The sequence below is a fragment of the Gossypium arboreum genome, chromosome 13 (assembly GCF_025698485.1).
Source record: "Gossypium arboreum isolate Shixiya-1 chromosome 13, ASM2569848v2, whole genome shotgun sequence".
Classification (NCBI taxonomy): Eukaryota; Viridiplantae; Streptophyta; class Magnoliopsida; order Malvales; family Malvaceae; genus Gossypium; species Gossypium arboreum.
The window spans coordinates 1,134,441-1,158,979 of NC_069082.1; the positions used below are offsets into that span (position 1 = coordinate 1,134,441).

The window sequence follows — 24,539 nt, forward strand, 5'->3', positions numbered from 1 at the left end:
GAAATCTTCGATCTGCTTCACTGTAAGCACAGAATGTCGATCCGCTATCTTGATCTATTCCTATAAGCAGTGGATGCCAAATCTACTGTTTTCAACTTGTTCCCTATAAGCACAGGGATGCCATGCTGAAATCTTCGATCTGCTTCACTGTAAGCACAGGAATGTCAGATCTGCTACCTTCGATCTGTTTTACTGTAAGCACAGGAATGTCAGACCTGCTATCTTCAGTCTGCTTCTCTGCAACTTTAGGGAGACAAGACTTGTTTTGATCTTCTTCCGCTGAAACTTTAAGGAAATCTGATGTAACTTTTAGTCGTTCCAACGCCATTTCAGGGAGAAGAGATCTACTGAAACTTCAAGGAGATCTGCTGTGGCTTTTAGCCGCTCCAACACCATTTCAGGAAGAAGAGGTTCGCTGAAACTTCAAGGAGATCTGCTGTGGGTTTTAACCGCTCCAACGCCATTTCAGGAAGAAGAGGTTCGCTGAAACTTCAAGGAGATCTGCTGTGGCTTTTAGCCGCTCCACTGCTGTTTAGGGTTTTAGGTTCTTCGTCTTCGATCTATTTCCCTACTGCTTAGGAGGTTAAGATCTGTAAATCTTCAGCCTGTTACCCTACTGCTTGGGGGGTTAAGGCTTGTAAATTTGGCTTGTTACCCTACTGCTTAGGGGGTTAAAGCCCATCATCTTCAATCTGTTTCCCTACTGCTTAGGGGGTTAAGATCTTCATCTTCGATCTCTTTCCCTACTGCTTAGGGAGATAAGATCTGCAATTCGATCTGTTACCCTCTTGATTAGGGGTTTAAGACCCTTCGTCTTCGATCTGCTTTCTCTCGCTTAAGGGGTTAAGATCAGTAAATCTTGACTGTTACCCTACCGCTTGGGGGTTAAGGCTTGTAAATTTGGCTTGTTACCCCACCGCTAGGGGTTAAAGCCCATCATCTTCGATCTGTTTCCCTCGCTTAGGGGTTAAGATCTTCATCTTCGATCTCTTTCCCTACCGCTAGGGAGATAAGATCGCAATTGATTCTGTTACCCTACCGATTAGGGGTTTAAGACCCTTCGTCTTCGATCTGTTTCCCTCTTGCTAGGGGTTAAGATCTGTAAATCTTCAGCCTGTTACCCTACTGCTTAGGGGGTTAAGGCTTGTAAATTTGGCTTGTTACCCTACTGCTTAGGGGGTTAAAGCCCATCATCTTTGATCTGTTTTCCTACTGCTTAGGGGGTTAAGATCTGTAAATCTTCAGCCTGTTACCCTACTGCTTAGAGGTTTAAGGCTTGTAAATTCGGCTTGTTACCCTACTACTTAGGGGGTTAAAGCCCATTATCTTCGATCTGTTTCCCTACTGCTTAGGGGGATAAGATCTGCAATTTGGTCTGTTACCCTACCGATTAGGGGTTTAAGACCCTTCGTCTTCGATCTGTTTCCCTACTGCTTAGAGAGATAAGATCTGCAATTCGATCTGTTACTCTACCGATTAGAGGTTTAAGACCCTTCGTCTTCGATCTATTTCCCTACTGCTTAGGGTGATGAGATATGTAGATCTTTAGCCTGTTTCCCTACTGCTTAGGGGGTTAAGGTCTGTAAATTTGGCTTGTTACCCTACTACTTAGGGGGTTAAAGCTCATCATATTCGATCTATTTCCCTACTGCTTAGGGTGATGAGATATGTAGATCTTCAGCCTGTTTCCCTACTGCTTAGGGAAATTCGGCTTGTTACCCTACTGCTTAGGGAAATTCGGCTTGTTACCCTACTGCTTAGGGGGTTGAAGCCCATTACTTTTGATCTGTTTCCCTACTGCTTAGGGGGTAAGATCTGTAATCTTCAGTCTGCTCCACTGCGACTTCAGGGAGACGAGACTTGTAACTTCGACCTGCTCTACTGCAACTTCAGAGAGATAAGATCTGTAATTTTAGCTTTAATCTGTTCCACTGCAACTTCAGGGAAATAAGATTTGCTATCTTCAGTCTACTCTATTGCAACTTCAGGGAGATAAGACTTGTAACTTCGACCTGCTCTATTGCAACTTCAGAGAGATAAGATCTGTAATTTAGCTTCAATCTGCTCCATCGTAACCCGTGGAAATAAGATTTGCTATCTTGACCGCTCCTCGCAACTTCGGGAGATAAGACTTGTAACTTCGACCGCTCTCTCGCAACTTCAGAGAGATAAGATCTGTAATTTTAGCTTTAATCTGTTCCACTGCAACTTCAGGGAAATAAGATTTGCTATCTTTAGTCTGCTCCACTGCAACTTCAGGGAGATAAGACTTGTAACTTCGACCTGCTCTACTACAACTTTAGAGAGATAAGATCTGTAATTTTCAATCTACTCCACTGAAACTTCAAGGAAATCTGCCATGGCTTTTAGCCGTTCCAACGCCATTTCAAGGAGAAGATATTTGATTTCCAGCCTGTTACCCTACTACTTAGGGGGTTAAGGCCCATCATCTTCGATCTGTTTCCCTACTGCTTAGGGAGATAAGATCTGCAATTCGGTCTGTTACCCTACCGATTAGGGGTTTAAGACCCTTCGTCTTCGATCTGTTTCCCTACTGCTTAGGGGGTTAAGATCTGTAAATCTTCAGTCTGCTTCACTGCAACTTCAGGAAGACAAGATTCGCGGGATTTGATTTGTTCCACTGCAACTTCAGGGAGACAAGATCTGTAATTTTCAGCCTATTACCCTACTGCCTAGGGGGTTAAGGCCCTTCGTCTTCGATCTACTCCACTACTGCTTAGGGAGACAAGATCTGTAAATTTAGCCTGTTACCCTACTGCTTAGGGAGATAAGGCTTTGAATTCACCGATTCTATTGCACTGTCCTCTGAGGAACATGATCTGCAAAATCAGTTTCATGTATCTATGTTTATACCAAATAATTAGGATGCTATGATTGAAATGGATCAAATGCTCCTAACTAAATGTGATGCTTATGTCAAATAATTAGGATGCTATGATTGAAATGGATCAAATGCTCCTAACTAGATGTGTAGAAATGTCATGATCTTTTTTTTTATTTTTTATTTTTAAGGTATCATCGCTCGTTGTTCATCAGGACATTATCACTGACGTATTACGCTACCATCTTGTTCGACTGGTATTCTTGACAGAAAAGTCAGAAAAATAATCACATTTTGTTCAGCAAGCTTGCCCTGCTGTAATTTCAGAGTCCCTTCCACTGTACCTTTTGGGACATAAAGTTTGTGCCTCCTACTACAATTTCGGAGGAATAACATTTGGTTTCTTCCATCCATTCCGCTGTAACTCAAAGGCATAGGATTTGTATCATCTTCAATCAGTTTGATCTGTTACACTATTCCCTGGGTGTAATGACCAGATGTATATGAATGCAAAGTATCATTTCTTTTCTCGAGAATGACCCTCTTTTACACTTAGGTTGGCATTACTCGTCATTTGTCGAGGTTATATCACTTACAAAATGTCTTGTCTTTTGGTTCAACCAATAAAGAGTCCAAAGAGATAATATTTCCAACCCTTAGGCTTGGTGAGTTCTAAACAATAGTCCTGTTTCAGGTTCTTGTATTATTTAGAAACTTCCAGAGTAATATGCAAAACTTCTTTTGTGAAAGTGTTATTGGTCCATTAATCGTTATTTCAATACAAAATGCTTGAAAAATATCAAAACGATGGACAAGAAGGAAATTGATTGGGAGCATAGCTCGAAATGAATAAATTAATCAAAGATTGCAAATGCAATAAGAAGGAAATTAACTCAAAATGAATAAGTTAATTAATGATAGCGATGCAATAAGAAGAAAATTTATTCGGACATATCTTGAAAAAAATCAAAGATAACAAATTCAAGATGGGCAAAATGGAAGCTAGATGCCCCAGATATCGCAGCTTGAGCTTCTCTGTACCAACTTCTTGAGGACCTTTCTGAGCTCAATATGTGCTTAGGGGATCCGGAGTACTTTGTCGATACCCCAAGATGTAGCATACTTCTTCATTGTTAATTCAGGCATGGCAAGACTGCCCCAATTTGATCCAAATTTGAGCCGCCCTTTTTGGGTTTTCAACTCAAATCCCCTTTGGTCTCAAGGCGCCATTTGCTGGCTTTCGCCTTGGCCTCTCCTTTTTCTTCTCTTTTTTTTTTTGGGAAAATTTTTTGACTGAACTTGAATTCATGAGATTAGGCAGGTTCTTGCCATCCATCTCAGTTAAAATTAACGCTTCTCGAGAAAAGGCCTTCTCTACCACATAAGGTCCCTCCCAATTCGGTATCCATTTTCCTCTGAAATCCTAGGATCTTTTTTTAACACTAGGTCTCCCTCGTGCAATTCTCTGGTATGAACCTTCTTGTTATAAGTTTGCATCATTCATTTTTGGTACATTAGACCGCAACAGATAGTTTCAACCTCTTCAAATTCAACTGATCCTATCGGAATTGGATCCATTCTGCCTTATCCAACTTCAGCTCTAATAAGACTTAAAGAAAAGAAATATTATCTTTAAAACTGTTTTATCCCATAGACTAATGAAATATGTTGCCCTGGCAAAGGTCTTGGCCAATGTTCGATGAGCATAGAGGGTAAATGATGACTTCTTACGCTAATCTTTACAAGTCTCAGTTATCTTTCCATGATCCCCTCTTTTTTTTCTTTTTTTTTCTTTTCTCTCTTTTTTGGGGATTGAATGATTGGCATATGAAGCGACTCTCACCCTCTTGGCAAAGTAATTGATGCCTGCTGGAAGCTTTCGACTAGATTAGCCCAATAACCTCCATGCCCCACATAGAGCAAATTGAAAGAATGAAGGGACCCATGAATTTTCTCTCCATACATTTGGCATTTACGGCATACTGGTGCAACCTCTTTCTATGGTGGACCAGCAGAACCCAAATCTCGTGATTAGCCTGGCCATCGTAAAACCATTAGCATATGTCATTCAAAACCCTACAACATCCTCGTGTCTTAGTAGCCAGGCGTATCTTGATACGATCGTGCAAAAAATCTTTAAATTCTTGGAAGTGACCCAATGACGTCTCGCTTTGCCTTTGTGGTGATCAGACTCGACGTTTGCCTCTTTCTCTTGTCCTAGGCTTCGTCCACCGACTTTTTGTAAGAGAAGATCTTTTTCATCTTACTCTACCATCCTTAACAAATCAGGGAGTAGTCTACATCTCTGTCATCTTCAAAGTGCTGAGATCCCTTTGGGCCCATATTTCGCTCCAAAGAAGACTCGGAGTCAGTGATAGAGTTACTCACATCATTGATATCTGGGGACCCGCTGAAGGCAGGTTCCAAAGAATAAATGATTCTAAGGATGATTATTTGTATGGTATGATCATGAATGAAGTATACATGAATATTTGAAAGAAAGTCTAAAGAACAAATGAATCTAAGAACGATTATTTGTACAGTATGAAATGAAATCAAAGAATATTTACTCAAAAAGATGTATTTTATTGAAATAAAGACTTAGGACACAAGCCTATTTCACAAAAGGAGTTTAATTGCTTCTAGGCTTAAAGCAACAAGCGTGTTCTGAATATTACTCTAGATTAGCTCTAAAAATAAAGGAATCTCTTCCACAGTCCCATTGTTCAAAACACTTCCAGGTAATGCAAGGGTTTGGAAACTTTCATTCCCTGATTTCTTTTTCGGATAAGTCATTCAGATTCCCCAATATTCTTTCTAAGCTCTGTTCAAGGCATTGCAACTCTCTTGCCCCCACTTTCAAATCGTATTTACTGCATTGTCAGAGCGATTTGGTTCTGAGGAATCGTCAAACTTTACAACTCCCATTTCAATGAACCTTTCGACCAACTTTTTAAATGTAGTGCAGTCTTCGATTGAGTGTCCTGTTATGCCCGCATGGTACTCGCATTGAGCATTCTCATTATACCATTTTGGGAACGGAGGTTGCACAGGTTCTGAGTAGACCGGAGACACCACATGTACATCAAAGAGATTCTGATACAACTCCTTATATGACATCGGGATGGGTGTAAACTCGAGCCTTTCTATATTTGGCCTCGAGTTGGATTCTTGCCTTGGCTGGCCTATGTTGACCAATTTGGGGTACCCTTTGCTCATATTATTCACTTCATTTTCGTTTCTATTTGGGGTTGACCTTTTGGCGCTTTCTCTTGCATCTATCTTCCCGCTTCTGATTGCGTTTTCGATCATCTCGCCGGACATTACTATATCTGAGAAACTCATGGTAGCGCTTCCCAACATATGGGTAATGAATGGGGCTTTCAGGGTGTTGACGAAAAGCATCGTAGTTTCTTTCTCTAGAAGAGGTGGTTGGACTTGAGTCGCTACCTCTCTCCATCTTTGGGCATATTGCCTGAAGTTCTCACCTTGCTTCTTTTCCATATTCTGTAATGTAATTCTGTCGGGTGTCATGTCTTTCACGTGGCCATATTGTTTCATGAAAGCCTGTGCCAAGTCCCTCCATGAATGAATTTTGGCACGGCTTAATTGGTTGTACCATTTGGCGGCTGACCCAATCAGACTATCTTGGAAGCAATGAATTAACAATTGATTGTTATCAACGTAACCTGTCATTTTTCGGCAGAACATCGTGATGTGAGCTTCAGGACAACTAGTCCCATTATATTTTTCAAATTCGAGTCTTGAATTTCAAGGGAGTACTAAATCGGGACTAAGTGAGATCTTTGGCGTCAACCCGCGATGGTAATCAAGCATTCTCCATCACTCTAAGTTTTTCTTCCAACCACTTGTATCGAACTTCGAGTTATCTTGCCAGTTCAACCTTTACTTTTTCTATTCCTGCCATTTCGTTTATATCAGGAACTTCATGATTGGTTGGACTGTTCCTTGGATTGGAACCTGAGCCCGTCGGGTAGTTCATGGGTGCCGAGATACCAGCCTGGTGTTGTTGTGATCTGATAGCAATAGGTACATCTTGCAGACATGTTTGATCGTCTATCGGGGTGAAACCCAGAGGGTACAGAGGCTCCTCATTGTTCTCCTCAGTATTGAGCATGGGGCTTTTTCCTTTTCCTAGCCCCTTAATCAGTAATTGGAATAACTGATTCATCATGCCCCTTTGGGACTCTAACATTTGGTCCCTCATGTCTTGCTGGATCTTCGCTAGTTGCTCTTGCATTTGCAGTTGTAACTGGTCTTGCATCTCTTTTTGAAGTTGTTCCAGTCTTTCCAATCTTTGATCCATATCTTTTATCCTTTTCCGTGTACTGTAAAGATGCCTAGTTGTTTGGCTTTTGTCGGTTCCCAGGTTAACTGAAATAATTGTACCTAATTAGGTTTTTTTAGGGAAAGTCTAATGCAAATGATGCAATGCAATGCAAATGCAAATGCATGGAATGAATGCAAAAGAAAGGAATGCGTTGATTCTGAATTCAATTTCATTAGAATAACTTTTCTAGAAAACATATTTCTTTACATGAAAATAGATTACATATGCGGTATTGCCCTTCATAGTCCAAGTAAACGCTGATATTTTCTTCATGGCCGAATCTTATAAATTCTCCAAGAGATGCCTTTACTAGTTTCTTGCTGCTTAATCTGAGCCTCGATCTCTTGCTCGTTTATCTCCATGATACTCATCAAAAAGTGTCGGCTCTTGGATAATCTTCGTCGACAATTAAATCAGGTCATGTATTCCTTCGTAGACTTCGGCTTTCTCGTCATGCTCTTGGATAACTTTTGTTGGCTTGAATCTCCGTAATTACATCATGCATTCCTCCTTGGACATCAACTTTCTCTCGTTGTGTTTATTTGGACTATATTCAGGCGATCGCACTATAATCTACTTTATCAAGAAATTCGTTTCCTTATGACAAACTATTCTATTTAGGAATTGAATTTCGGATCAACACATTCTTTTCTTTGATGTAATGTAATGCAAATGCATGAACGCAAAAAAAAAGGAAGGCATTGATTCTAAATTTAATTTCATTAGAACAACTTTTCTAGAAAGCAAATTCTTTTACATAAAACGGACTACATATACGGCTTTTCTCTCGTATTCCAAGTGAAGACACCTATCTTCCTCTTCATATCCGGATCTTGTGGTCGAGTCTGACGAATTCTCCAAGAGATGTCTATATTAACTCCTTTTTGCTCGATCCAGTGCGACTCGTTGCTCACTTATTACTTGTGATACTTGTCACTCCTTTAAGAAGGTCAAGATGTGACGGCTCTCGAATAATCTTTGTCGGTTTGTCTTGAGGCAATGAAGAGAAGTCTTGTATTTCTTCACGGGCTATCAGTCTTCTTTCATGTGTTCACTTGGATCATATTTAGACAACCGTATTATAATCCACTTTATCAAAAAATTCGTTTTCTTATGACAAACTGTTCTATTTAGCAATCAAATATGAATCAACACCTCCTTCCTAGGATGATGTAATGTAATGCAATTATAAACAAAACAAAAATAAAACACGTTAGTGCAGGATAAATAAATAACAAATAAAGCAATTCGGGTGACCACTAGGGGTTCAGAGTGGCTCTACCTAGGGTGGGCTCCTAGGTCTCTCTATATGTGGTTCGGTTCTAGAGTAAAGGTACCTGAACTGGCAGATTCCTCGATCTTCACCCATTATAGGCTCATACAGACCGAGTTCAATTCAGGGGAATACGTTTCCCTATGGCTATACGGAGATGAAAATCTCACGAAGACATAGGTACGGACGTATTCCGAAAGCGATCCACTATCCTGCACGGAGGTGAAAACCTCACGAAGGAGTAGTTTCTCACTCTCACTTAGAGGGGTGTGACCATAACGGTCATGCAATGCAATATGCAAAATTATTTAAAGACTCGAACCAACATAACAGGTATTATATTGCAAATAATAGATGAAACATGATGAAAGGATCATATTTCAAAACCAAATTTTCAATTTTCGATAAAAAGACAAAAGTTAATCAGCTTGTGGCTTGACTCTCTTATTTGCATCCCCAGTGGAGTCGCCAAACTGTCATAACCATTTTTTTTGAAAAAAAAAACGGGAATCGACTTAGATTTTGAAAATGAAAAAAAAAAAAAAAACTGGAGTCGCCACCAATCCTTTTTTGATGAGGTGTGATCGGATCACCCTTGATTAATCATTTTAATAAAAGTTAAGATTTACTAAAACGATAATTTTTGGTCTCGAAAATCGAAAATGAATTGAGTCGATACGCATACGAGGAAGGATTAGCACCCTCGTCGCCCAAAATTGGTACCTAGTTGATTAATTAGTGTCTTAGTGTCGAAAATTTGAAAACTTGAAAGAATTTAAAATACGATCCCTCTTTGTAAAGAAAATGCTCAAATGTTAAGGACCTTCTCGTCTCACAATATAAAATGTCACATCCAGTAAGTTAGGATACGACATCTTAAATTTTCGAGAACGAGCTTGCCTTTTATATAAAAATTCGTGTATTTCAAAAGGACATTCGGTTAGTTAAGGTGAACGAGGAAAGTCGAAACCCAGTAAGTTAGGGCACGTTTCCTCGAATTACCAAACATTGAACATTGCCTTGCCTTAGAAAACACGAGTGAAATTCTAAAGGGATATTCGATTATTTTGAACAAACGGGAGATTTGCAACCCAGCACGATAGGGCACTTTTCCCTAAATTGCTAAATATCGAACATTTCCTTTGTTTTTATAAGTTTTTTTTTTAGAAAATATGAATGAAACTCTAAAGAGACATTCGATTAGTTTGAGCAAACGAGAAATTGCAACCCAGCACGTTAGGGCACGATTCCATGGATTGCCAAATATCAAATATCTCTTTCATTTTAATGAATTTTTTAAAAAAAGAGCCTAAATGAAAATTTATATATAAATATAATACACAAGTAAAACTTTAAGATAAAATTTAAAATAAGTGATATGTATATAAAGTTCAAAGTAAATAACAATAAAAGAATTTAAAATCGTTAACATATAAAAGATATATACAAAAGTTTAAAAGAAATAACATATGTAAAGTATTTAAAGTTGATAATAATATAAAATATATGTTATGTCTAATAATAATAATAATAATAATAATAATAATAATAATAATAATAGTAATAGCAATAATAATGTAAATATATACAAAAAGAAAATATATAATGTGACAAAATCAATATGAAATTAATTAGTTTAATAATGTGATGATAGCAATAGTAATAATATAATAATAAAGTAAAAATAATAGTAATTCATTAATAAGAATAATAATAGTATATTAATAACAATAATAGAAAATAATGACGAGATAGTAATAATAATAATGAACTCAAGAGTACTAATAGTACTAACACTAATATAAATAATAATGAAAACAACAAGAGAAATAATAACAATAACATAATAAAAATAATGATAATAATAATAATAGCAGTAATAATAAAATTAATAAATAAATATAATTAATCAATTTCAATAATAAAATGGCAAATTAACTAAAAGGATTAAATTAGATTGAAAACAAAAATTGGGCAAATCCGAAATAAAGGTAAAGAGGATAGGACCAAATCGAACACGAATAATAAGGAGGGACCAAAAGCGCAAAATTATCCAAACTCCTAAACGTAGCACCTGGGCGCGGGCCAAATTGGGAAAGTACGCAAGGGAGGGGGACTAGACGCGCAAATTATCCATTTAGAGAAATCATGCGCATGAACCAAGCAAAAAAGCTATCTATTCCTTCCCCCAATGCCACTTCCTTTTATTAACTATTAAAACCCCTTATTTTGTGCCAAAAAAACGTTTTAACCTTTATTTTAAAAAAAAGAAACCCAAATCCTTTAAAAAAAACATTTTTTCCTTAAAACATTCACTCTTTTTTAGAGAAAGAAGGAAAAAAAAAAACTAAAAATTTTTTTTGAGATGCTCTCTCAACTTATGCACTCATCTTCTCCATTTCGTCAAACACTGCCTCCGCCGAAGGTCTTACACGCCATGCCCGCCGACGACACGAGCACAACTCCGGTAAGACCTCTCGTCCTCTCTTATATTCCGTTTCTCTTGAAAACAAAGGAGAAAAGAAAGCCCCCTATTTACAAACGGTTCCCCCAAAATACCATCGATTCCCCCTTTTCCCTTTGGAGTTCGAAATCAACGAGGGAGGGAGGAGTTTCGGCGACGTGAGTCGGTAAGTCCCTTTCCCCTCCCTTTTTATTTTTCGTATTTATGTAAAAAAAAATAAACTTAAAATTAAATAAATAATACGAAAATCACCTTAAAACTTTAAATCTTCTGCTTTTCTATTCCAAATTTTCAGAAGAAAAACCAGAGAGCCCCCTCTTACAATGAACATAGGGCTTTTATATAGCCCAAAATCCCAAGAAAAAAAATACAAAGAATTTCATTTTTGGTGTTTTTCTTTGCTGTCCTTTTTTGTCTTCTTTTGCAGGTATAGAGTGGTGGAGGCAAGTGGGTGTGCTGGTGGCAGACAACTGGTAGTGGCGGGCCAAGGTGGGGCGGCGGCTAGGGTTCTTCTCCTCCCTTTTTGCTGAAAATTGTTTAGGTTTGGGCTGGGCTTAGGGTTTTAGTCTGTTGGGCTAAATTGGGTTTGGTTCAATTTTTGGGTTTGTTTTTATTGGGCCCCGGGCAAAATTTGGTTCTTACAACACTAACTTCCTTAGCCCATGCCATATGTTATGCAAGCCTTGGAGAGAACTGTTCTCTCTAGGGAGGTTTTTGCTAAAGAGAGATAGAAGCAAGGGAAAGCGTTTGATTATGACCTTGAGTCACTTTGCTAGCACAAAGAAATTCTTTAACTTGGATAAGGTGGCAAGTGATTTTGTGGATCACCATTGGAGGTGAAAGACTTGGAAGGCTTAACCTCAATAACAAGTTTGGTGTTCAAAGGATACATGCATGGGTCTTTTAAACTTTAGATTACGATGTTTAAGACCTAAGGTATGATTGTTAATCATATGTTTGTTTGATATAAAATCTATTTGATATCATATTATTTATTTATCTATACTATAATAAAGTCTTTTGCTAAGTTTGATTTCACGAGTCAACTTGACACTAATTCAAATAGAAAAATGACTAAAAAAATCCTTCTATTCAAAAAGTAACAAATACTACTATAAAGGTATTCTTGTCTTTTATATTTAAAATCTATTAAAATAACAATTTAAACCCAAGATAAATTTACAAATTCCGAGATGTTATGTGCTAATTGTAAGGTATTGACTTTGATTCCACGTAAGAAAGTATGAGATTTCCTAAGACGTTTGTATGGATCTAGGCTCTTCATTCTCAATAACTGACTTTTGAGTTTAATAATACAAAAAATTCGTATCATGGGACTTGAACATAAGATACTAATATCTCAAAATCAAAATTCTACCATTTTAATCAAAATTTCTTTTTTTTTTTTTTTTTACATTTTCTTTTTTCACGCACATTCTACAGGTTCCATAATTTCTGTTAAAAAGTAATCACGAACTTTTGTAAAACAAATGTAAAAATATCTTAATTCAATTAAAAAATTACTACCATGAAATAGATATTAATCGACTCTGATCTTTCTACTAAATAAATTTATATAATAATAATAAATCCAAATGGCATTGCCTGTAGGTAATTAAAAGATCACAAGTTTTCAAAGGATTGTGAATAACGATTAGTTTTATTTTAAAATATTCATATATTTCACCTAATTTAATATGCTTAAAAGTATAATCAAATGTAGAATATTATTTTCATATTTATTTTTAAATTATTATTTTTACAAATAATTTTATTACAAATATTTTTTAATTTTTTCTTATCGTTCGATCCTCAAACCTTGATTCTTGGCATTATTGAACAAATCTCGCAATTGAGAATTATTTTCCACTAGTTTGATTAACCGTATTGAGCTACCTCCCACTAGGTTGCCTAGCATACCTTCTGTCCTCCTCATCTCCTTTTTCACACCATTCGATTCTTCTTCTAATTGCTTCATTTTTGTTTCTAATACCTGTAGTCCTTCGTGTAATCTGATGCGCTTTAGTAGGAGATTTTCCACCTGCCATTTTTGAATTTCTAGACAAACTTCAGTCATATCATCTTTCGATATTTCTTTTTCAAATGAATTGTCCTCAGAAAATAATGATAACACCTGGTTCACAAACAATTTAAACAATAAGATAATTTCATGTTTAGTTGTTTATACGTACTAATCTTTTTTTTCTTTGATTCATTAATCTTTACTAGGTTAGGCATAAAATTGTTACCCACTATCATGTATGTTTTTTTGGGTATTCAAGGATCAATATTATATATAAATATGTGTTTGCGGGAGAGAGATCCATTTACAGCAGTCTAAATCTTAAATGGTTTTCTTTTCTATAACTTTTATACTATTAATTTTTAACAATTCAACTATCATATATTCTCTATTCATGTTGATTATTTATGTCAAGTTTGGTATAAATTAAAATTTTCTTACTGTTCGTTTTATGTAAAAAAATAACTTTCAATCTTTAAATGTAAAAAATATAGACAATATTTTAGATAGATACGAGAGAGGTATCATATCCATTCAAAAATTTACATGCATGACAAGAACAAATATATGATAAGTTTAATGGTTAGATTGTTAAAATATTAATTATATAAAAGTTATAGAAGACTGTAAAACTATTTAAGTTTTATACCGGGTAAGTGGATTCCTCCCGTATATATATGTGTGTGTGAACAATACAAAGATATATGTGCCAAAAGCTCAAACGAACAAGTAGCTAACTCTTCGTTAGCACTTTTAATGTAAGCTTTTGTATGCAAATATTTTAAAAGATAAACATCTAATTAAAAATAATTCAATTAAATGTTTAAATTGAATGATAAAAGATATACTAACCGCAGAAAACACGCATTTGACTTCAGCAATAAATTTGCACTCGGCGCAATAATAAATCAATTCCTTTTGGTTTCTTTTTTGCTCGCAAACATCACAATAAAATTCTTCCTCTTCTTCATCCGAGTTCAACTCAAATTCAAAAAGAGATTTTGTAAGAGTTAAAGGATGGAGATGAGATTTGTGCTTTATTGTTTCAGGTGCTGAAGGATGACACTGGAAATGGATGTTAATGTCACATAGCACACATCGAAGGACGAAGTTATGGCAGTTTACACCACAAAGATGGCAAGTAACATCGGCTGTTTTCTCAAAGAGAGTGAGAAGGTGTTGATGGCCACTAAACGTAATAGAGGGCAGCAGTTTATAACAATCCAAGTGAAGGTTAAACTTACACTCAGATTTCCGACAGCTATATGCTAAGAGAGTTGAATCAATGCCTCGGAAACATGCATCACAAGTGCGGATATGATCATTGTATGGAAGGTATTTGATGGTGAGAGGGTGTTTGGAATGAAAAGGATGCTTAAAATTTACAGAGCTGTAAGGTAATTTAACATAGCATGATTTATGTAAAAAGAAGAGGTCGCATGATCTGCTACACCTGAAAGTTGGTGCGGGAGCTAAGCAAATCTGTGCACATGCTACACAACGAGGTTCGCTGCCATATTCTTCATCGTTTTGGACAAGAGCTAGTGTATGCGGGTGACAGAAGTGTTGGATCTCTTTGGCATCTTCAGAGTCTATGGTGGGAAATAGGGCACATTTGACATGGAGACCGAATTCACATGCTCCACAGCTGAACTTCATGCCGGGGACAATATGCTCGCCACAACAATCACATTCTTCTCTACCGTAAGGGTCTGTGATGAATATGAGAGTGCATGGATGGATGTGATGATTGATCAACTGTCGCGGAATGCTCTTCATGCAAGATTTATGAAGGAAAAAATTGCATCCCATGCAACCGTAGGTAGAAGAAGAAGAAGAAGAAGAAGAGCAAAGCTCTTCACAAATGGAGCAGATCACTCCATCTTTGTGGTTGAAATCAACAAGTTTTAAGGGATGAAAATGAGTGAAATGTGGAATGGTGTACTCCTCATCTAAATATTTTACCATTGGCATTAGGGCGCATTCCACATGCGCTCGAAACCTGCAACTTAACTTGCATTTATAGGAAAAGTCTGAAATACGTTTAAAACAAACAAAACAATAAGCATAAGATCCAGTGGAGATGGTAAGAGGGCATGGATGAAAGAAACTTTGAACCTCTGCTTCGTGCTCATCAAGACAAAATTTATGAATAAAATACCCACAAGGTGTGCAACCATAGGCCGGGCTAAATAAGCGCATCTGACATCCATGGCAGTATTGGTTTTCTCTGAACTTCTTCACTAATGACAAGGGGTGGTGATGGATGACATGTTGAATCTCCATTCTTTTTTAATGAAACAATAGAAATTACGTACATCATTGCAAACATGTTATTGCAATATATAACAATAGAATTATTTTCTCTTACTTTTCTTAATACCTAATTCACCTTTAATTTTATGCATAACCTAACATTACAAGCAAACAACACATTAAAGTAATTCCATCTTTAATTAATTAAATTAGTAAATTAATTATTAAAATTGATCATGATAAACAACTTTATCACACCAGGAAGAAAGGAATTATAATAGATAATATAAACAATTATTTTATTTACAATCTATTTTAACTTTTATAGCAACTTGTGTTAATTTATTTATCCTAGCTTCTTATCTATGTGATGTAAGGGTTAATCTATTTATTTTATATTATTAAATTAGTTTTATTTATTTAATAGATATACAAAAATTTTAGTTAATTAAAATATTTTAACTAAAATAAAAATATTATCTTATAATTTAATATTATTATTAATAAATTTTAATATAACAAAAGACATTATGAATATTATTAAATTTTAATTTAAATAAAAAATATTTAAAATATAACTTAAAATAAATAATCATACAAATATATGCACTTTATCTTTTGGCAATTGGCTTTTAAATGAGAACTATTTTATATATGCTTTAATTAAATTTTACAAACGAATAAATAAGGTGATACCTTTAAAATATATTTTAAAATAAAAATAAAAAAATAAAAGGTTGATACATTGGATCAAGCTGAGATGGGAACAAATACTTAGCTTTGTTAGAAAGGTTTACATTCGATCACCAAATTGGTTCCATAAAATCATTTTTTTTCTTGAGTCGAATTGTTTGAAAATCGTTCTTTTGCTTTTAGGGGAAAAAATTAATTAATTTAAACCGGTTGTACTTAACAATTTAATTACAATTTCGTTAATCTGGAGTTTCGAAAAATGGTTAAAGTTTGCAAGAAAAAACTTATCAAAACTTTAAGTATTTTATAAAATAGCAAAAATATTTAAAATAATAGTTTTCCCGAATAGCATGTAAATATCAGAGTAATAATTAAATGTCATGCTTAAAATAAATAAGCTAAACAATCTTAAATCTACGATATAAAAGCATAAATAATTATTACAATCCCGTAAATAAACTAATTAAGGGAAACTTTAAATAACACTTAAAAATAGAAATAATGAGAAAAAATCAGGTTGCTAATCCAAGGGTCCTTCGATGCTATTCCGAATCCTAATTTTCTACGTTACCTAAGAGATAATGAAAGGGAAAATGAGCTTACAACGGTTCAGTGTCAGACTAAATTCTAAATCATTACATATAATTGAAAAACAATAAAGCATATAATAAATAGCATAGTAGTGAAGTAAGCATTCTTCATGGAACATATAATAAATCAATGTATAATCAATTTTTATATGATGCAATGTAATTTATGGATTAAGTTCTCATCCGTCCATCCTATCCGTCCTCAAGCATTGTTCGACACTCCAAAACCCATATCAATAACTCACCATCCTAATTCACCAGTTATTTTATGCATAGCCTAACATTGCAAGCAAACAACAAGTTAAAGTAATTCCATCTTTAATTAATCAAATTAATAAATTAATTGTTGAAGTTCATCATAGTAAGCAACTATCGATTACTTACAATGAGAAGAATTTGGATCACAACCCTAATTCTATGCTAGCCTAACATTGCAAGCAACGAAGACATTAAAATAATTCCTTCTTTAATTAATCAATTTAATAAATTAATTGTTAAAGTTCATCGTAATAAGCAACTATCGTATCCCATCCAGAAGAAAGGAATTATAACAAATAATATAACAATTATTTTATTTTCAATCTATTTTAACTTTTATTTACAATTATTTTTGTAAAAGTATTTTTAAAGAATTTTTCTTAAAATACTTCTAATATCATTTTTAAAACATAAAATTTCTTCTCTCCGTGTATTTCAAGTATAAATTCATTATAATATCCTAAAAAATTAGATAAAAAATCTCAAATATATTTACTTTGATGCAATTATACATTGAATAAATAAAAATTTTAATCTTTTTGAAGTTAAATAAATATAATAGTTTTACATTTTATCTTTTGAGAGTTGGTATTTTAAAGATATTTATATTTTCAAATGAAAAGAAAAGTTGATAGATGGGGTCAAGCTGAGATGGCTATATTGGAAGAATAAATATTTAGCTTCGTCCTTTAATAGGAATTACGAAAGTATTCATTAAAATCAAATTTATGTATAATTTTAAAATTTTTCTTCCTTTTTCTTAAATAAAAAATTTATTAGATTACATCATAAAATGCATTAAATATAGTCAAGTTGTATACAACAACTACCGCTATAACAACATTTTGCTACAACGGTCAAGTTTTTAGTAGAATCAATTTTTTTGTGTTTTATTCTAACCCTCTATAACAACTTTTCACTTATAACAACAACATCCATAGTTCTCTATAACAACATATTAATTAAAATTTTAACTATTTTATATAAGCAAGCCTATTAACTATAATTTATTAAATAAAAATTATATTTATTAAAATATTATTTAATAAAATATTTAATTTCACGTGAGAAAATATATTAATAGTAAATAAAAATAATTTTAATGATTAAAATTAAATATATCAATTTAATAAACTATTAAATTTCTTAAAAAATATATCAACCAATTAACTATTAATAAATTATAACTTTTTGTCCCAATTAACTATTAATAAATTATAACTTTTTGTGTCTTAATGATTGACAAAGGGTGCTTATGGATTCACATGTTTAATCTCCATTCTTTTTAATAAAACAAATATACATTGTTGCACACATGTTATTGCAATATATAACAATTGAATCATTTTCTCTTACTTTTCTTAATGCCTAATTCACCATCGACTCTATGCATGACAACCCAGACATTAAAATAATTCCATCTTTAATTGATCAAATTAGTAAATTAATTGTTGAAGTTAATCGTAATAAACTTTATTGATTTCATTTATTTTGATGAATAATAAATAATTGAAAGGCATGCACTTTTATGTTTTGGGAATTGACATTTTAAATGAGAAACTGTTTTTTATATGCTTTAATTAAAATTTAGAAAGGAATAAGCAAGGTGATACTTTTAATATATTTTTTCAAATTAAAAAAAAAAAAAAAAGTTGATACATTGGGCCAAGCAAAGATAGGAATGGCTTACGTTGGAACCATCAACTCTTTCAAGAACAAAAGAATTATAACAATGTTTCAACATAATTCAAGTCTTTTGCATTACCAATTGGAAATTACAAGAGGAAATAGCAGAGGTTTAGAGGGTCAATAAAGCAACCAATTTATTCATTATTGTTTCAATCATGGTGAGGATTCAAACCTCAATTGGACATAAGGGCAAAAAAAGAAAACTACAAATACATAAATAAAACGAAAACAAGCTGAAGAAATAACCTATTTGACACTTTTGCAGCTCAGAGACATTCAACTCTCCTTGAAGATAAGTTTTACCAAAGTTGCTGAGAGAAAGTATGGCACTTCTTACTTGGGAAGTCCAGTTTCTGGGTCAAGAAGAGCCAGTTTGTCATTTGAAAGCAAAATAGGGCCTTTCCCAGGTCTTGTACAGATGAAGTAACTGACATCCCCAGGGTATTTCTGAGCTGAACCATTTTCAGGAGGTGGGGACAAAGCTTTCACATCCTCCAATCCCTCGAGTCCGGCATCTTTAAGTATCGTCTTATCACCGAGAAGGTAGCTGAATAAAACGGGGAAAATGAGAAGTAAATAAAGTCAATATCTGACAAATCTTTCATGTAGGAGAAAGTGGAGAGATTGCAGTGACAAATGAACCTATAAAATACATGAATGGATGTTTTTCTTATGATAATATGGTATGGGAATAATCCAATTTCGGTATCATGCTCTTAGCACCTGCATTTCCATTTACCTGTCCAGATCAGTATCACTCTTTGGAGGGAAGTAGAAAAGCAGCCGCTGAATTAATTGAGCAGCTGCCTTTCTATCTCGTGCAATTAAAACTGCATTCGGCCCAGCGTCAAATGTATATGCCACCTGTCAGTTTTTCATCATAAATTTCCAAGTAAAGTTGCAGCTAAAAAGAAGAAAAAGAAAAGCATATGTCCAAGAAGCCCAACACAATTACTAAGATATTCAATGATTCCTAACATTAAATGGATTGATCTAGTTCAGACACATGGCAAGAAAGGGTTCGAAGTAACAGAAACATCACATGTATACATACATATATATATATATCTATGTATGTATATGCAGTGTGGAGAAATATCTTTCTAAAGGAAGAACTTCGTCATTATCAACAGCACATTTTGAACGAAATTATCAACCGTTACAAAATAACGCTTAGTCATAAAGGAATTCGCCACTTAAATACCTGGCTTATTAATGATCTTATTTCAGAGTATTCTGTCTACAATTGGAGGAAACGATTAGGAAAAAATTACTGAAATCATCAGTCAGAGATTGCCATTTGCCAATAAAGAAAAAAAAAATCAAGTACTTCGCTTTTTGCAAATTCACTAACTTCCTTAGCCTATGCCATATGTCATGCAAGCCTACAGAGAACTGTTCTCTCTAGGGAGGTTTTTGCTATAGAGAGATAGAAGCAAGGGAAAGCGTTTGATTATGACCTTGAGTAACTTTGCTAGCTCGAAGAAATTCCTTAACTTTGGAGAAGGTTCCAAGTGATTTTGTGGATCACCATTGGAGGTGAAAGACTTGGATGGCTTAACCTCAATAACAAGCTTGGTGTTCAAAGGATACATGGGTCATTTAAACTCTAGATTACAATACTTAAGAGTTAAGTTCGGTGTCCATATTATTTTGCTAATCATATAAAGTCTTTTGCGAAGTTTGGTTTCACAAGTCAGCTTGACACCAACCCAAATAGGGAAATGACTAAAAAAATCCTTCAATTCAAAAAGTATCAAATATTATTATGGTGTTTTTATCTTTTTATATTTAAAAACTATAAAAAAAATTTAAACCCATAATAAATTCACAAATTGCAGGATGCTATGTGCTAATTGCAAGGTATGGGACTTGGATTCCTCATAGGAAAGTATGGGATTTCCTAGTGAGGTTTATATGGACCTGGGCTCTCCAACCTCAATAACTGACTTTTGGGATGTGGTTCTCCAAAGGTTCATATCACAGGACTTGACGGCACTTGAACCTAAGACAAAAATATCCCAAAGCCAGGATTTTACCATTTCAATCAAAACTTCCTTTGTTTTGTACATATTTTTTTCACCCACATCCTGGAGGTTCCATAATCTAGTATGTATTATGTTTTACTTTCCGTTGCATTAGGTTATCCATCAATTCACATAAGAGGCTTGAACAAACAAAATGATTCACAAATGAAGCAATCAACAGAATTATTGAGTGACAGAACATAACACAATCCAACTACCCCCCAGCGTATTGACTCATTAAAAAGACCCCAAGAAATAAAATGATTCACTGGTAGCTCTAAACTCCAGATTTTATCATCTTACAACCATCTTACTACCTTTCTTAACTTAATAAGGTTACTGATTAGACTGATAAATGTTCAAAATTAAAGTCATTTGCTGCAAAATAAAATGACAGAAATAAACGAACCTGAGGGGTTCCTTCAGAACGATTCCACTTCTCAACATAGCTGATTATCCTGAAAACCCAATACATGTATTATAAATTTTTACTGAATGTGACATGGGAAAATCGTCTTTTCATCAAAACTCAAGTCTAGAATTCAAAGGTCAACCCCTAAAAGGAACCAGCATATGTAAACGAGGACTTGCCTGTGAGATGTATCATTCATGTAGAATATGGGTGGCAACGTATCCAAGCAGACTGCATGGAATTGGTTACTATCAGCACAGGCTAATTTTGCAAAAGATGCAAAATCACGGTTTTGTATGGCTTCTTCCATCTGTATTGTGCGTTTTGGAACAACTTCCTAATTAAATTTCAAAATGGCAATGAATAGGCATGAGTCAGTACAACTTTAAACAACCTTAAATAGTTTTATGTATTACAAATCTACACAAGTGATGAAATTGCACTAGTTTAAAAAAGTAGACCAAAATGCACCTTTGCCCTATGCTGTAAAAGCGAACTTGTCTCAACACTCTCACGCATTCCAGAGGTGCTACTTGTTTCCTTCTGCCGTGAACTTACCTAGAGCCAGAAAAAGAAACATTAAAACCAAAATCCTGATGACAATTATTGGGAACATTCCAGAAACCTGTTTGACACAAGCAGATCAGGTGAATGCAAGATCCAATCCTATGCCAAGTAGCAAATTTTTTTCTAATAACAAAGATATATAAACACATTGTTTACATGTTCAGGACCTCAAAGATTGGTGAAAAGAGTTTGCAGTATTAAAGGACCTTAAACATAAGTAATTAGTGAACATCCATAAGTAAATATCCAGCGAATATATTCATAATTCACGTACTTATAATTGATGCTAGGGCCCAACACTCACAAGCAACATTGAAGAATATTGCATTTATATGGAGCTGGAAATCAATGGCTACTGTAAAAATTGTTAACAGTTGATCAAAAGAATTAGTTTAACATTGTAAAAAACTGTTCAACGCAACCATGTAAGCCTTACTCCCATAGTGGTGGGGGTTGACATGATGCAATCTGTCCTTAGGTCCGGAAGAATATTTTCCATGAATTAGAATAGAAAGGTAAAGCAAAAAATGAAGGCGAACACATTTGAAATGTATGTGCAACATGTAGATGATACAAAAACACAAAAACATTCATTTTATACACAAAAGATGGAAGTGCAAGTATGTGTGCATGTAGTATCTATAAATGTCTGATATGGATGAAAAGATGTATCTTTGTGTATCAAAATGGATATATGTGTGCATGCATCATATGGCACAATAAGACGCTTGGAAGGAATATGTGGAAACTAAACGCTTGGAAGGAATATGTGGAAACTAAGTGGAAAATAAATTGTAGATGCAAAGCATGGGAAGAAAGTGATCTGAGATTATGCATTCTCAAATGATCAAAATAATGCAGGTCAAACTATTGATTTTCATATGCTTCCTGCATTCTTTCAAGATCTAAAACACTTAACAATCAATAATACCAAACCACGAGAAAGGATGCAGATTAATTGAGACAGAATCGTGCAAAATCTAATTATAAGTATATTTCATGTTCTTGTGGGGAAAAAATTATCTCCCTGCAGAGTAGCAACTCTAAACCTATAGTTGGAAAAATGTAAAACATGAGGATTGGAGAAAATACTCACCACAGCAATAATGATGAAGAGATCTTCCCAGTGTTTTTCATCTACTAGTTGAACTGCAAGACTATCACTTCCATCATCCTCCTAGAGGTATTAAAAAAAGAAGAAAATATAAGAATTGGTTACTCAAACGTACTACCCTTCTTGATGAAAGATGAACTGTTAAATACATGCAGAAATGAACCGTTCAACACATACAGAAAGAACTTACTTTTCCCATAATCCACTTAACGAATCCACCAAACAAACTCCGACAAGCACTGCCTGAACCTTGCCTACAAAATATTTTTAAAAAATCAATAAAACATCAATTGAATTACAACTAAAATTCTTGCATCTCTATAAGTAAAAAAGGCCATACCTAGCAATAGCAGAAAGTTGACTCTCATCTTCACTGACATTCATAAGCTTTGCAAGTGCAAAAACTGCATCAAATCCAAAGCCATTAGTCCTATAAACTGTATTAAACATCAAAGTAAAAAAGAAAAAGAAGATTAAAGGGTATGTATGTTTTCATCTAAACAGTACCAAGACAAGCAAAACCAGCAGCAGAGGAAGCCAATCCTGCAGCTGTAGGGAAATTGTTATAAGATGCAATATGAAGATGCAGTTTCTCCCAATCTTTCTTCTCTATCTTTATTCCCCTCTCTTTATCCTCAACTTCCCTAGCCCGTTTTCTGATTTCCCTCAAACAGTTCTGGTACCTTCCTCCGGAAAGGGACATTTCCTATAGTAAAATAAAACCCAAACCCATCATTCAAATGAACATTTATAACATTTTTTTTCTTCGAATTATATATAGAGAGAATTCACCTTGCCATTGAGCCACATACGATCTTGTTGGAAAGCAGGGCTAACAGCGACAGTGGTTGTGGTGCAGAGATGAGCAGGATCAAGAGTAACGCTGATGCTATCGTTAACGGGCAAAATAAGGGTCTCATCCCTCTTCCCCCAATACTTAATCACTGCAATGTTGGTAGGGGTCTGAGCCGTTTTCATCAACACCCATTTCTCCCCCATTTGCAGCAGATCAGATCGGATCCCTTTTCTTTCAGAATTTGCGATGATAGAGGAAGTAAACTGATAGTTTGACTCAAAAAACGAAAACCCAAACTACTTCTTATAGAAATAGCAGGATTGAGACGAACAAGCAAGAGCGCAGCCAATTAAGACAACAATACGAATAATAAAATACTGAATTTTCAACTACGGAGGCTGCCTAAATAAATATTGAATATTTTAACGATATTTTCAATAACTTATTCGACTCTCAACAACTACGTTTCTTTGATGCAGACTTGACCTGAGATTTGGATTTATTGAAGTTTTCACGTTTTAGAATCTCATGCAATTGGCATTAACACTCACCAAGTTTTGTTCTTCTATGTGTCCTTACTACAATACATATATTTTATATATTTCTTCTTACCTTTCGTTTTCGTTCCCTATGGCTTAGGTACTTCAATTTTGCAGCCATTCTTTTGATAGCGGGGACGTAAGGGGATTTCACAATAGCGGCTACATGGTAAATGGTGGGGCTTGAACGAAATGTTGGTTTATTTCATTTTAATCCTTTTTTTGTGCTTAATTTATGTATGTTAGTCAAAAAGTCACTACTTGAGTAACATTGATTTAATGGTTTGACTGATATGCCCGACATGTGAGGGAGTCTTTTTTTTACTTAAATACTTTTTTGTCCTAAATTGAAAATAGTTTTGTTGAGAAGAGATGGCCCCAAAACACTGACCTTGTGGTTGACTTGTAGATGGATGGGTTGATGTGGTTTGAGGATAAATTCCTGAATATGTTTGGAGTTGAAAAGGAGAAAACTTCGATGATGGGAGATGAAGGTATGGTTGGTGGAGCAAAGGGTCCATCTTTTAATGGGCTAGGATGGTCATCATCAAACTTCTGAAGAGAAGGATTGGGTTTAATGCACTTCTTAACAAGGCTTATGCTTTATGAAAGTCATCATAATCGTTTCAATTAATGAATCTTGAG

At 34.7% G+C, this 24,539-nt stretch overlaps 2 protein-coding genes across 4 annotated transcripts; both read right to left on the bottom strand.

Annotated features, from left to right (window-relative positions):
* Positions 1 to 12,571: 12,571 nt before the first annotated feature.
* LOC108462422 (uncharacterized) lies at positions 12,572 to 14,921 on the bottom strand. The gene is made up of 2 exons (XM_017762368.2): positions 13,806 to 14,921; positions 12,572 to 13,064 (listed from the first exon to the last, which is right to left on the bottom strand). Exons 1-2 carry the CDS (start codon positions 14,919 to 14,921, stop codon positions 12,729 to 12,731), a joined length of 1,452 nt encoding a protein of 483 aa, XP_017617857.1. The 3' UTR covers positions 12,572 to 12,728.
* A 3,564-nt stretch (positions 14,922 to 18,485) lies between these two features.
* On the bottom strand, positions 18,486 to 24,101 carry LOC108464430 (diphosphomevalonate decarboxylase MVD2, peroxisomal). Of its 3 annotated transcripts, none has more exons than XM_053024195.1 (11): positions 23,968 to 24,101; positions 23,352 to 23,651; positions 23,067 to 23,265; positions 22,900 to 22,963; positions 22,750 to 22,813; positions 22,542 to 22,622; positions 21,350 to 21,436; positions 21,058 to 21,215; positions 20,876 to 20,924; positions 19,179 to 19,303; positions 18,486 to 18,986 (listed from the first exon to the last, which is right to left on the bottom strand). In XM_053024195.1, the coding sequence occupies exons 1-11, from the start codon at positions 24,013 to 24,015 to the stop codon at positions 18,773 to 18,775; spliced, it is 1,389 nt and encodes a 462-aa protein (XP_052880155.1). In that variant the 5' UTR covers positions 24,016 to 24,101; the 3' UTR covers positions 18,486 to 18,772. The 3 variants fall into 3 exon arrangements, with proteins under 3 accessions (XP_052880155.1, XP_052880156.1, XP_017620218.1); XM_053024196.1 differs by having other exon boundaries at positions 23,352 to 23,654; XM_017764729.2 differs by having other exon boundaries at positions 23,352 to 23,657; positions 23,968 to 24,097.
* Between the last annotated feature and the right edge of the window lie 438 nt (positions 24,102 to 24,539).

Coding starts and splice junctions, on each gene's coding strand:
- LOC108462422 (XM_017762368.2), bottom strand. CDS start 14,921: ATGGTAAAATATTTAGATGAGGAGTACACCATTCCACATTTCACTCAT. Junction 13,065..13,805: donor TCAAATGCGTGTTTTCTGCG/GTTAGTATATCT, acceptor TTTGTGAACCAG/GTGTTATCATTATTTTCTGA.
- LOC108464430 (XM_053024195.1), bottom strand. CDS start 24,015: ATGGCTGCAAAATTGAAGTACCTAAGCCATAGGGAACGAAAACGAAAG. Junction 22,623..22,749: donor TTAAGTGGATTATGGGAAAA/GTAAGTTCTTTC, acceptor TAATACCTCTAG/GAGGATGATGGAAGTGATAG. Junction 21,437..22,541: donor TCTTCATCATTATTGCTGTG/GTGAGTATTTTC, acceptor TTCTGGCTCTAG/GTAAGTTCACGGCAGAAGGA.